This window comes from Sciurus vulgaris, assembly GCF_902686455.1.
Source record: "Sciurus vulgaris genome assembly, chromosome: 2".
NCBI classification, from domain to species: Eukaryota; Metazoa; Chordata; class Mammalia; order Rodentia; family Sciuridae; genus Sciurus; species Sciurus vulgaris.
The window spans coordinates 43564582-43577147 of NC_136462.1; the positions used below are offsets into that span (position 1 = coordinate 43564582).

At 38.8% G+C, this 12566-nt stretch overlaps 1 protein-coding gene across 1 annotated transcript; it reads left to right on the top strand.

The window, feature by feature from the left end:
* The first annotated feature begins 24 nt into the window (after positions 1-24).
* Positions 25-11450, top strand: L3HYPDH (trans-L-3-hydroxyproline dehydratase). Its single transcript, XM_079128659.1, has 5 exons — positions 25-630; positions 4404-4573; positions 6982-7104; positions 7191-7328; positions 9772-11450. The coding sequence occupies exons 1-5, from the start codon at positions 123-125 to the stop codon at positions 9895-9897; spliced, it is 1065 nt and encodes a 354-aa protein (XP_078984785.1). The 5' UTR covers positions 25-122; the 3' UTR covers positions 9898-11450.
* Positions 11451-12566: the final 1116 nt, after the last annotated feature.

Genomic DNA, 12566 nt, shown 5'->3' on the forward strand with positions numbered 1-12566 from the left:
TAGACTTCGATGCCCCACCCCAAGGCTGCCACGCCTACTACCCTTCTGGGTTAGGGTGAGTTGTAGGTTCTAAACTTGGAGCGAGCACCGCTGGGTAGTGGTGGAGTTGCTGGACTCGGACAATGGACAGCGCGCTGGCCGTGTCCCGGCTGCCCCCACACGACCCGGGGACGCCGGCCTTGTCGGTGGTGGACATGCACACGGGCGGCGAGCCCCTGCGCATTGTGCTGGCTGGATGTCCGGAGGTGATAGGGCCCACGTTGCTGGCCAAGCGGCGCTACATGCGCCAGCACCTTGACTACGTGAGGCGAAGACTCATGTTCGAGCCCCGGGGCCACCGGGACATGTACGGGGCTGTCCTGGTGCAGAGCGAGCTTCCGGACGCTCACCTGGGCGTTCTGTTCTTGCACAACGAGGGCTACAGTTCCATGTGCGGCCACGCAGTGCTGGCGCTTGGCCGCTTCGCTCTCGACTTCGGGCTGGTGCCTCCACCTCCAGCCGGCACAGGCGAGGCCCGTGTCAACATCCACTGTCCGTGCGGGCTGGTGACCGCCTTTGTGGCGTGTGAGGGCGGCCGCAGTTGTGGCCCGGTGCGCTTCCACAGCGTCCCGGCCTTCGTGCTGGCCTCAGGTAACTGGCGGGATCCTCCCATCCATCCCCAGGCGGGACCTCAACCCCGAACGCAACTAACTACATTAACTGTCTCTATGGGTTGGAACCCCAGCGGCGAAACTAACACACCCCGCATGTCCTCGTAACTAATAAAAGGATGATTATGAATCACTGTAAACTTGTGTCAGCATCTTCAGCCTTGCAGATTCGAGTGTGCAGTTCAGCAAGAATTCCGTGCTTTGCTTACTGAGTGCCTCTTCCTTACTTGTCTTGCATTCCTAGATTTCACGGTTGAATAAAGCAAAGTCCATTAGGGTCAGGGAAAGAGCAAAGAACAATCAGGGTTCCAGACTGGCTCCAGATATGTTTGGTAAATACATTCTTAACCTCTAAGGAGTTACCAAGTATGGTTCTTCTGTTAAAAATGCCTTCCCCCTTTGGGTAAGAATTAAATGAGAATGAAGATACAGATGTTGCTGCTCTTAATTATTTTAAGAACAGGGACGTGGCCGGGGCCAAATCCTGCAACTATTTAAAAATGTGCAACCTTAGATTATTTAACCTCTCTGAACGTGTTCCTTCGTTTATCACACAGAGTTTGTTAGGTTTAATGGATAGTAAATGGTATACTTAGAATTCTAAAAATATATGTGTTTCTTGAAGTGGAAAGACTGCAGGATATATAGGATTGTTAAGAGTTCCCTGAGCATATAGAGCCATTAAAAGATTTTATTGGGTTCCCTAGTACAGATCTTTGTGTATCATAGAAAGCAGAACACCACTCTGACAAAGAGGGAGATTCCTTTTGAAAGTGAACTGGCAGCTTGTATCTGGTCTCATCTGCAGTCTCCCTTGAAGGGGTTGAATTCTGTGGTGAGGATGTTTTAGTATTGGTGGCCAGCAGTGAGCTGGAGCTAATTATTCTATCCAGGAATAGGATCATCACTCCTTCAAAATCTTCAAGGCATGCAAATCATTGTTAGAAAGTTTGATCTTGATTCTCCTGAGGAATTGGGTCCAGATGGGCATGGCTGTGAAAAAAATTTGAATAGGACAGGCATTTGTCAGTCTTAGAGCAAACTTGGGCAATTTAAACACACAAGTTGATGATGAATGTCTCTGGGGAAATTGATACCATTTTCCCCTTAGGAGACATTGGTGTGACATTGAAACTGACAGAATGTGTATTTGGACTCGCATCTAAAACACCTCAATGGTTTACTGTGGCTACGCAGTCTTCCCCTAGATGACCCCAACTGCAGTTAGAAGCACAAGATTTTGTGGGAATTAATAGCTGGTCACCAACTGTATCATCGTTCTAGGTCAGTTAGGGCAGAGGAAGCCAACACCTCAGGGACAATAGTTCCTGAGAGCATCTCCGTTTGACAGCACAATAATTGGTGGATAATAATGGCCACTTTGAATTAAAAAAATAAAATCCTTTTTGTGTACTTTGAAAACTGCATAAAAGGCAGTTGGCAGTGTTCAGGATCACTTACTATGCCCCTCCATATCAGTGACCATGGGTGAGAAAGTCCATGACTCCATGTCACAGCCTGTAAAATGTGGATGACACCTCAGAGGGTTGCTGAGTTCATCTCCAACACACAGTGCTAAAGTGCATTCTCTTTGTTTTTTTCACTGTGTTCCAAGTGTCTAGAATAATAGGTAATTAACCAGTATTTACTGAACAGGTAATGAAATTTGGAAGAATATGGTTTCCACATTCAGCAGTCCTTCATTATTACCTACTTCCTCATTCTCCTTTCATTAAATCTGATTTCATGTTGCATCCACATCAAGATGAAGACATTTTTCAATGTTCCTGTTAAGATCCACAGGCATGTTTTACTCTTGTTTATAAATTTGCTTTATTTCAACACATATGTTTAAAAGGACTTCTGTAGACTAGTCTATAACTCTTAGCATACCAGTATTGCTGTATTACTCTGTAAAAACCCAGGTTATACAAGAAATATTTTCTTTTGCACAACTTATTTTCTGAAATTGAGACCCCACTCTGTCCTATTGGGTGGCTTGGCCCCATTCTTCTCTTACCTTCCACTTTACTGATATATGAGCAAAGTTTTCTTAAAAGGGCCATACTCATTGGTAGAGCACTTGCCTAGCATGTGTGAGGCACTGGGTTTGATCCTCAGTACCACATAAAAAAATAAAGGTATTGTGCCCATCTACAACTAAAAAAATATGTAAAAAACAAAAAAATGCCAAGCTTGAGAGGAGGGCCCTTTGACCTTGGCTTGCAGAGCTGACCAGTGAATTGAAGCTGGTCAGCCTGCTCCATGTGGCCCTTGTCCTCTTCCCCTGCACTCCCCATCCTGGTTGGCTGCTCTGTCCCACCATGTTGCCCTCCTGTGATGCTGTAGGGAAGTCAATACAGGTCCTCTGTACTCAGAACCTTTAGCCTCCTCTCACCCTAATCCAAAGGAAATTATGAGCTAGTAGGAATATTTGTCCCTTCAGGACACTCTTTTGGCATTTATTGGCCCCTGAGAACTTAGGTTTACATAAAACAAAAAAAGATATACTTTCTCCCTTGCCAGGTGCCTTCCCCAAGGCAGGGACCACCAAGCCAGCTTGAATTGGGGAGGAGGAAGAGAGGAAAATATGAAAATGGGTACTGTTATGGTTTGGATATGTGTTGTTCCCTCATGTGTGACACAGTGTAAGAAAGTTTAGAAATGATTTGGTTATGAGAATCTTAAATGAATCAGTGTATTAATCCACTTGAATGGATTAACTGGATGGTAAATGTAGGTTGGTGGGCTGTGGCTGGAGGAGGTGGGTCACTGGGGATGTGCCTTTGGGGTGCATATTTTGTTCCTGGTGAGCATAGCTCTCTCACTTCCCAAGTGTCATGCCCTGAGCTGCTTTCTTCTGTCACTCCCTTCTGCCTTCATGTTCTGCCTCATCTCGGGCACAGAGCAATGGAGTCTGCCATCTATGGACTGAGACCCTGAAACCATGAGTCCCAAATAAACTATTCCTCCTCCAAAATTTTTCTTATCAGGTCTTTTGGTCACAGTGGCAAAAAAACTTACAAAAACAGAAACTGTTTTACTGTCCCAGAATATAATCTAACCATTCCTTTGGAAATACAAATAAAGGATTTCGAAGAACTGACCTTTAGGTAAAACTTTAGGTATGTCAGGGACTTAGGCTGCTCAAATAAAAACACTGCTACAAAATGGTACTGTGAGATGTCAGCTAGTCTACAGTGACTTTTTTTCTGAGTGTTGTGTCTGTAGAATCACTTTAAGCAAGACAAAAACACGCAGATATAAGTGTTTGTATATAATTCATATAGAAATTTTTCTTTCTAAAAATTTTGTTTTGACATTCTAGCTGAAGAAAACCAGTTTGTGAATAGAAATTCAAATACTTACTATTTTAAACCATTCCTAGTAGTAAAATCAGGAGCCTACATTTTCCTTAATAGGGATCAGTTTGATACCGGAAGGTTATCCCTCTTTTGGCCTCTATGATATTTCTCAGAAAAGGGCCTCAAAGGGGTTAACAAATATGTGTGTATGATGCAAGGTGGAGCAACATTCAAATGTTTTGCATCTTAATGCAAACATCAAGTTAAAAATAAAAAGATGCCCCCATCATTACCTGATGCTTGCTTTTTTGAAAATGAATTTCTGCATTGTCCCTGTTCATAACAAAATTTCTCCCCTAGAATAAACATATTTAAAATGCTGGTTTTTTTTTTTTTTTTTTTGCTAAAATACTAAAAATACACTGATTTTCAAACATATCTTTTTAAGATCTTGTGGTGGATGTTCCTGGACATGGAAAGGTGGTGGTGGACATTGCATATGGCGGAGCATTTTATGCACTGGTTAGTGCAGAAAAGTTTGGACTTGATGTGTGTTCTGCAAAGACAAGAGACCTTGTGGACACAGCAAGTGCAGTGACAGAAGCAGTGAAAGCTCAGGTCAGTCCAGTCACTGCCTTCATAGCAAGTAACCTCCCTCTGTGGCATGGAGAAATAGAAATGACCAAATCCATGAAAGAACTTAAGTATCTTAATAGGGTACTTGTTGAAATCTTAGTTTCTAGATCAAGGCTACTGGTGAACTGTGGCTTTGCCATTTATAATATTCATAACCTTGCACAAGTTGCATAACCTCCACATGCCCCAGTTTTCAGCAGATATTATACAATATGTGCTTTTAGCGTTGTTATTAAAGTGAAATGTTAATACATGTAAAGGACTTAACATATTGCCTGGCCCTTAATAACTGTTCAACAAATGTAGAAATAAATAGTATGATTCACTTTTTAATACACCCATGATAATATGGCTCATGGTTATTTAAACATACAATAAATGTATTATACAGTATTCCGTTAATTTGAAGCTCATGTGTTTTGCTACATGTAGTTATCCTACATTTGCTATATGTGGTTATTAGGTCTGACAAGACTCTTATTTCATTAAGAAATTAATGAAAGAATTCCACTAGTGAACTTTTTTTTACCCCCAGTTCAGGAGGTTTTCCGAAATACCTTTATTTTATTTATTTATATGTGATGCTAAGAATCTAGCCCAATGCCTCACAAGTGGTAGGCAAGCGCTCTGCCACTGAGCCACAACCCCAGCCCCTCATTAGTGAATTTTGTCTAGCAGTTACTCAAATAACTATTCAACTAACTAGTTTTTGCTTGGGATAGAACTATTTTGATAAAAATCAGTTTAGATAATGAGTTAAGAATATTTTTTCTATCACAAGTCTGCCATTTTACTTTGAAGTCAGAACCTATTGATAAAATAACTCAAATGTTTTGACACATAAGGATTTAATTTATAATAGTACAAATTAACTTGTGAAGATAATGTCTATTATACTTTAACTAATAATTTATTATGGACTTATTTAACACTCTTGAGGCTTTGATTTAAAACTTAACAAAATGAAAAGATATGCTATATTTCTGTTCTAAATTATCATTTTTCTGGAACTGTATGTGGGATTATTTAGTGACTTTTAAAGGTCAAAAAAATTATATTTTTCTATCAAAAAAAGGAGAAAGCTAATGGTTTTAAAAATTGGCACAAAATAATTCCATTTGTAATGAACTTGAAAAGAAAAAGGCATAGAAAAGGAGTAATTTTGAACTTCCCACTAAAGTTTGAACTTCTGACACAGATGACAGTGATAAAGGTGGACCCTGAGGGAGGGGAAATTTTGAGAAAAATAGGAAGATAAGTTTGGTTGTTGATGCAAACTTAGGGAAAGACCCTCTGTTGGGGGAAGGGCTAAAGTTAATATAAATTATTATTCATTCTTCTAACAAACATTTAGCATGAACTTATTGCATGCCAAATATGCTAGATGCTGGAGACCCAAAGGAAGCCCTATCTCCCAGGAGCTTGATCTAGCTGGTGGTGGGGGCACCCCTGAGGTCCTGTGGACAGCTGGTGCTGCAGGGAGCTGGCACAGGGGCTCAGAAAGCCAAGTTCCAATATGCAGGCCGGTTCACCTTGGTTTTAGACGGACTCTTAATTTTAAGGACCCAAATCTGTTCAATTTGTTTTAAATGACAGGTAAGTGCAGTGAAATATACTAATTATAAGAATATACAGAGAAGATCATAGTACTCTCAGTCTATCAGACAATTGGACTTACAGAAACTCAGGTAAAGTTAAACAAGGAGACCTCTCAAGAAAACCTGGGGGCATTGCACTTTGGGGTCTTAATGTGCCTTACCACTGAGGACCTAGCTATTCGGTCAGTGCCAGCTTCTGTCTGTATCTGCTATTTTTCATGGAACAAGCTGGACTTCATCTCTATAATATCATTTTTCTCCCTGTTCAATTGCTTCTATTATGCAATACTTTCTGGATCCTTTTAACCTTTGCGTCTTCATGACTTCTCACAGTCCATGTATCTATCACTGGAATTAATTTCATCTCTACATACTCAGTGCCTGATTTTTCCACATTCTCCCCTTCAGGCTCCTGATAATGACATTATGATGGCCTGAGCTACAGCCAGCCTGTAGACTATTCTTGGGGCCAGTGCTTCAAAAAGTGTGTGTGTGTTGAGATGTATGCATAATATAGAACTATTCCTTTGTTGAAGCTGTATGCTTCAACATGTAGGCTTTAATTTAAAACTTAGAAGGGCAGTTTCCTTAGAAGGGACTCAAAGTATGATAACAATCAGAACTTCCCAAAAGCTATTTATCTAGAGAATGGCATCTAGCATCTAGTGTCTTGCTGGAAAATGGTAGATTGAAAAATTAAGCTCAAGAGTACCTACCTAAATTACTTAAAAAGATAAATTTGAATTAAAGCATTTACTTTACATTGACTAATTATTTTGTTCTTATTTTCAGTTTAAAATTAATCATCCTGATAGTGAAGACCTTTCCTTTCTATATGGAACTATATTAACAGATGGAAAAGATGCTTATAGTGAGGAGCCAACCACCAACATCTGTGTGTTTGCAGATGAACAGGTATTAAAACTGTAATTTTTTAGCCACCAATGCCAGGTACTATGGAACTAGAACACTCTGAACAGTCTTCATTTATGCTGCAACAGGTCGACAGGAGCCCCACTGGCTCAGGGGTGACAGCCCGAATTGCTTTGCAGTATCATAAAGGCTTTCTAGAATTGAACCAGACCAGGATCTTCAAAAGCAGTGCAACTGGCTCTGTGTTCACAGGGAATGCTGTGAGGGTAAGTGTCACCTTTGTTTCTTATTTGTACATGTGTCACTTATTAGACTAAGAGGCCTGAGTTGAGTATTGGATAAGTTCTCAGAATAGGTTTTTTTTTTTTTTTTTTTTTTGGAGTGTGTGTGTGTGTGTGACTGAGGATTGAACCCAGGGGTGCTATACTACTAAGCTACATCCCCAGTTCTTTTTTTTTTTAATTGAGACAGGGTCTCCCCTAAATTGATGAGACTGACCTTGAACTTGCAATCCTTCTGCCTCAACCTTTGGGTAGCTGGGTGTACAGGTTTGTGCCACTGTGCCTTGTTCTTGGGACCCCTAGGAGTCCCTGAGTTGCTTCCCAAATGTCTGCAAGGTCAAAGTTCTGTTAATAATAATACTAAGACATTGTTTGCTTTCCACTCTCATTCTCTCAAGCATGTTCAGTGGAGTTCTTCAGAAACTACACGATGGGTTATATCCCAACCAACTCAATGCAGAAGCTGATGTAAGAATCTAGCTGCCTTTTGTTAAGCCAGACCTGAAAGAAGCTTGCAAAAATATAAAGCAATTCCACATTTCTCATTAAGTTTTTTGCAAACATAGTCATTTTCACAAAAATTTCTTCATACATGAATGTTTAATTGGTATAATGGGGTTATTGTTTTTAATGAAGTAATTAACAAATATCTTTAATCCCCAATACAACAAATATGAATAGATATAACTTTCATAAACCAAACTTCTTTGAGGTCCTCAAATCTTAAGGTACAAAGGATATTGAGACCAAAAGTTTTGAGAATCACTAAATTAGGGTTTGGGGTTTTGTTATTATTTTTTGTTTTATTCTATAGGAGAGTTTCATTTTTTATAATAGGATGTAAAAGTCATAGAAAGTTGTGAAAAGTAGAATTTTGTACTGGAATCAAATTTTAAATATGTTAACAGAGCCAATTAATCTAATTAGAGTAGTAAAATGATATCTACCATAGAATTTACACACAGTAAATCAATCTACTCCTTTGACACAGAAAACAATCCATCCTAATTCAGTTATTTTTAAGGTTTAGTTTTTCTGAAATTGGAATTTACTTTAAGTTAGAGATTTCTGTATCATATTCCTGATCTTATGGTATACCAACCATTTATATTGATGGGAAAACCTGGAGTGCATTGTCTTAAGAAAATGAGCTTGAATATAAAAATGATAATATAGAATATTTATTAGATACTTCACTGTGTATCAGTTTCCAAGCTAAGAATGTCATACATAACATATTCACGTAAACACTGCAAGAATTTTAGGAGATTGGTCTTGTTATGATCCTTTTTTAATAGATGAAAAAATAGAAATTTAGGTTAACTTGTCAGAACTTAGTTCATTAGTAGCAAAGCCAGGCTACGAACTTAGGTCTCTCTCAACAGACCCTATGCTGTGAAGTATTACATTATACTGCTACCACACAAAGCCAAAGTTCAATGGAGTTTGATATTATAGCAACTTTGTAAGAAGATAATAAAATTACTCTACCCTACTTTAATACTTGACATTTACCTTTACCTGAGTTGTTCTTATTTGTAAAAGTTGAAAGTAAAAATCAATTTCAGGTAAGATTTGTGGTTATTTTATAGTTATTAATCAGGCTTACCAGAATATCTTCACTTGTACTCTATGCCTTTCCTGTCTGGACTCTGCCAGGCTGTCTGATGGTGCCCTCTCAGTCTCTTTCCCTGCCCCAGCTTCTGCTCCCTGTCCATCCAATTAAGTGACTCTGATATTTAGCTTCCTTTAATCTCATTTACAACTTAATGCCACTGACACTTTCTTCCACTTCCTAGTCTTCAGTTCTCAACCCATCTGCTGATAATGACTCCCAAACCTTCATCCCTACCATCCCTGCCCTGCAACTCTTTCTGAATCTAACACTCTGATAGCTGTTCACTATCCTCATCTCAGAATGAATGTCCTCAAAGTATTTCAAACTCTACTTGTTAAAAGGTCCATCCTGCCATCCTTTCTTCCACCTACTCCTCTTTCATTCCCCATCTTGGCTAATAGCATCATTAGTTTCACTTCCAAGCAAGAAACCATGGTCATATTTACCTTATTCTTAATTTCTTTCTTCCTACATTATCAATGGGCCAGTCATTTCTACCTCTAAAGTATCTCTATATTATATTATCCTTCTCCATCTTTACTAAAAACTATCTAGTGCCACTGGATTAAATCAGTGAATCAAAGTTCTCTCAACAGTTTTCTGGGCTTCTAGTCCCTCCTCTCACTAATCTGTCCTTCATTTTACAGCTAAATATATCTAAAACACACATCAGATCATGTCACTTTCCTTAGCAACTTCTCATAGCCCTTGGGTTTTCTTTAACATGATAAAAATCAAGAGTACAACTTTTAAACCAGGTACAGTATGAGTAAAATATTTTGACAGTATGCTCCTTCCTTATTTTTTCAGGAAGCAAAATGTGGTGACTTCAAAGCAGTTATAGTGGAAGTATCAGGACAAGCCCATTACACAGGTGCAGCAAGCCTTACAGTAGAAGATGGTGACCCCCTGAGGGATGGGTTTCTTCTCAAGTGACCTCTTCCATGATTTTTAAGCAGTTTCCTTCCAAAGTAATTATTATCTGTAATCAATGTTTCCTCTAAATTACGTGTTAACCATTATCCAGTGATACATGTCAGCTAATTTCCCTTCTTTCTGAAATGGTACACTGTAGTGAAGTAGATAATTATCATATCCCATATTTTCAAATGGGCTTTTGTATAAATATCACTTATGTCTACTATACAAAGTGACAAAAATTCAGAAACTTTTCCTGGTCATTATTTATCAGGTAAGATAGAACTTTAGCTACTTAAATATTACTCTATGGTAATTGCTATAATATTTGTTTTAAAGATTCTTTGAATAAAATCTGTAATTATAGCCTTCTCAACAATGAACTTTACAATTTTACTATTTTAGTCTTCTAGTTTTAGTAAAGTAATGGCCTCTCTGTAAGCAGTATATAAAGGAGATGGGTTATTAAGAAGTATTCAACACTTAACATAAATGGCCTGGGAAGGATGAGGGTGATGTGATGCTGAGAAGACCAACTAGTAATCAGACTTTTGCTATCTCTTTAAGGCTTGTGTGTGTGTGTGTGTGTGTGTGCGCGCGCGCACCCATACATATGCATGTGTACATGCATGGTGGGTATAGAACCCAGGGTCTCATGCATGCTAAGCAGATACTTACCCACTGAGTTCCACTCACTGGTCACTCTAAGGCTTTTATGAAAGGGACTGCTTATTACATTATTGAAGTGCAAGTGCATGGTAGAAATTAGTAGGGGTTGGGGATTTAGCTCAGTGACAGAGCACTTGCCTAGCACATGCAAGGCCCTGAGTCAGTCCTTGGTCCTGAAAAAAAGGAAAAAAAAAAAAGAAAGAAAGAAAAGAAATTAACCAATGAATCATTACAATGGAATGAGTCACATTATCAATTGCATACTAAGTAAAAGAAATGTTCACCATTGGCACTCTTGCTAGACAATTGTTATCTGTGAGCCTGTTAAAAATATTTGCTTGTTATTAGTTGTCATAAATTGAAGCACTAACATATTCTCTTTTTCTGTGATGCCCTCAAAGAATTCAGTAGACTCTTGTGAGGTAGGTAATATTATTTTCTTTCTAAGCATATAAAAACTGAATTAATTATTCATTTTAACCAACTTTTTCACCCAGTAAATCGGTATTGACCCTGTCATTAGTTCTGTGATTTAATTACCTAACCAAAAGAAAAACTCTAAGTAAATATTTTTTATTTCCCCCATATTACACAAAAGCGGTTAAGGCATTTTCATTTGATCTTTATAAAATTCTGTGGCAAAGAAATCACCTAAAAAATTGACAATATAGGGCCAGGGAGATAGCTCAGTTGGTAGAGGGCTTGCCTCGCATGCACAAGGCCCTGTGTTCAATCCCCAGCACCACAAAAAAAAAAAAAAAAAAAAAAAAAAAAAAAAAAAAAAAAAATTGACACTATCACTAACTCAGTGTGACCATGTACCTTTCTACAGATTCAGAACTGTGCTTTTTTAAAAAAATAAAAAGTGAACTAAATAACAGAACAGAACCACTGTTTTCTCTCCAAGTCTCAAAGTCACATAAATTTGGAAAAAAAAAAAAAAAAAAAGAAATACATTGTTTAAAAGTTGCATTCTAGGGACTGGGATTGTGGCTCAGTTGTAGAGCACTTGCCTAGCATGTGTGAGGCACTGGGTTCAATTCTCAGCATCACATATAAATAAATAAATGAATAAAATAAAGGTCGATCAACAATTTAAAACAGTTATATTCTATAGCTTTTTATGTGCCATGCTACATCTCCTCTACTGTAATGAAGTACACTCTGCAATGCATATTAGTATCCCATGGCCACCGAGGGTGGCCTTTTATCCCTGACATTGTTTAAAATTGTCAGTGCTGGGTAGTAATAAACAGCAATGACTTTTAGTCAGTTTTATGACTGTTTTGGAATTCTCTACAAACAGCACAGCTCTTGTCAGCTGCATCAGGGTGGACCACTCACTCTGCAGGTCCTGTGTGTGCCACTGCTTGTCCCATTCAGAAGTAAGGAGAGGCAGGTCAGGCATGTCAAATAACCCTCCAAAGTTCATTTTAGAGGCTGGGAATCTAGGACTTCTGACTCCAACTCCAGTATTTTCTTACTACACTCCCTCTACCACTAAGACAGGACAGTTAGAACTTCTTCAAAATACAGTACTTGAATAATGATGGTGTATTTCTTGAACATTCAAAAATAGTTATTACCTAACTCTTACAAAATTCTAATCTAAAGCAGAGCCAAACCCTTACAATACAACAAACACTATTCTGAATTTTGCCCTGTCTCTCTTGGGGTCAAAAACACTAGGGAGATCACCTCTCACATCTGCCTGTCTGGTCAGTCACCAAGCCCTGTTGATTCTACCTTCTAAATGTTGCCCACCCCAGCCCAACTCACTAAGGGTCTAACCTCACCAAGTAACTCAAGTGTCTTCGACCTTCCCCTCACTGGTTTCTTCCTCTAAGTATTTAAATGTGCTTATCACAAGCAGAATGAAGCAAACATCCCTGTTCCTTATCCTTTAGCTTGCTGTCACTCCTTGCTTCAGCATTTAAGTTTCTAAATTTTCTACTCTCCACTCATTGTGTACATTTTCTCACCTTCTATTTGCTATTCAACTCTAAGTCTGTTTTCTG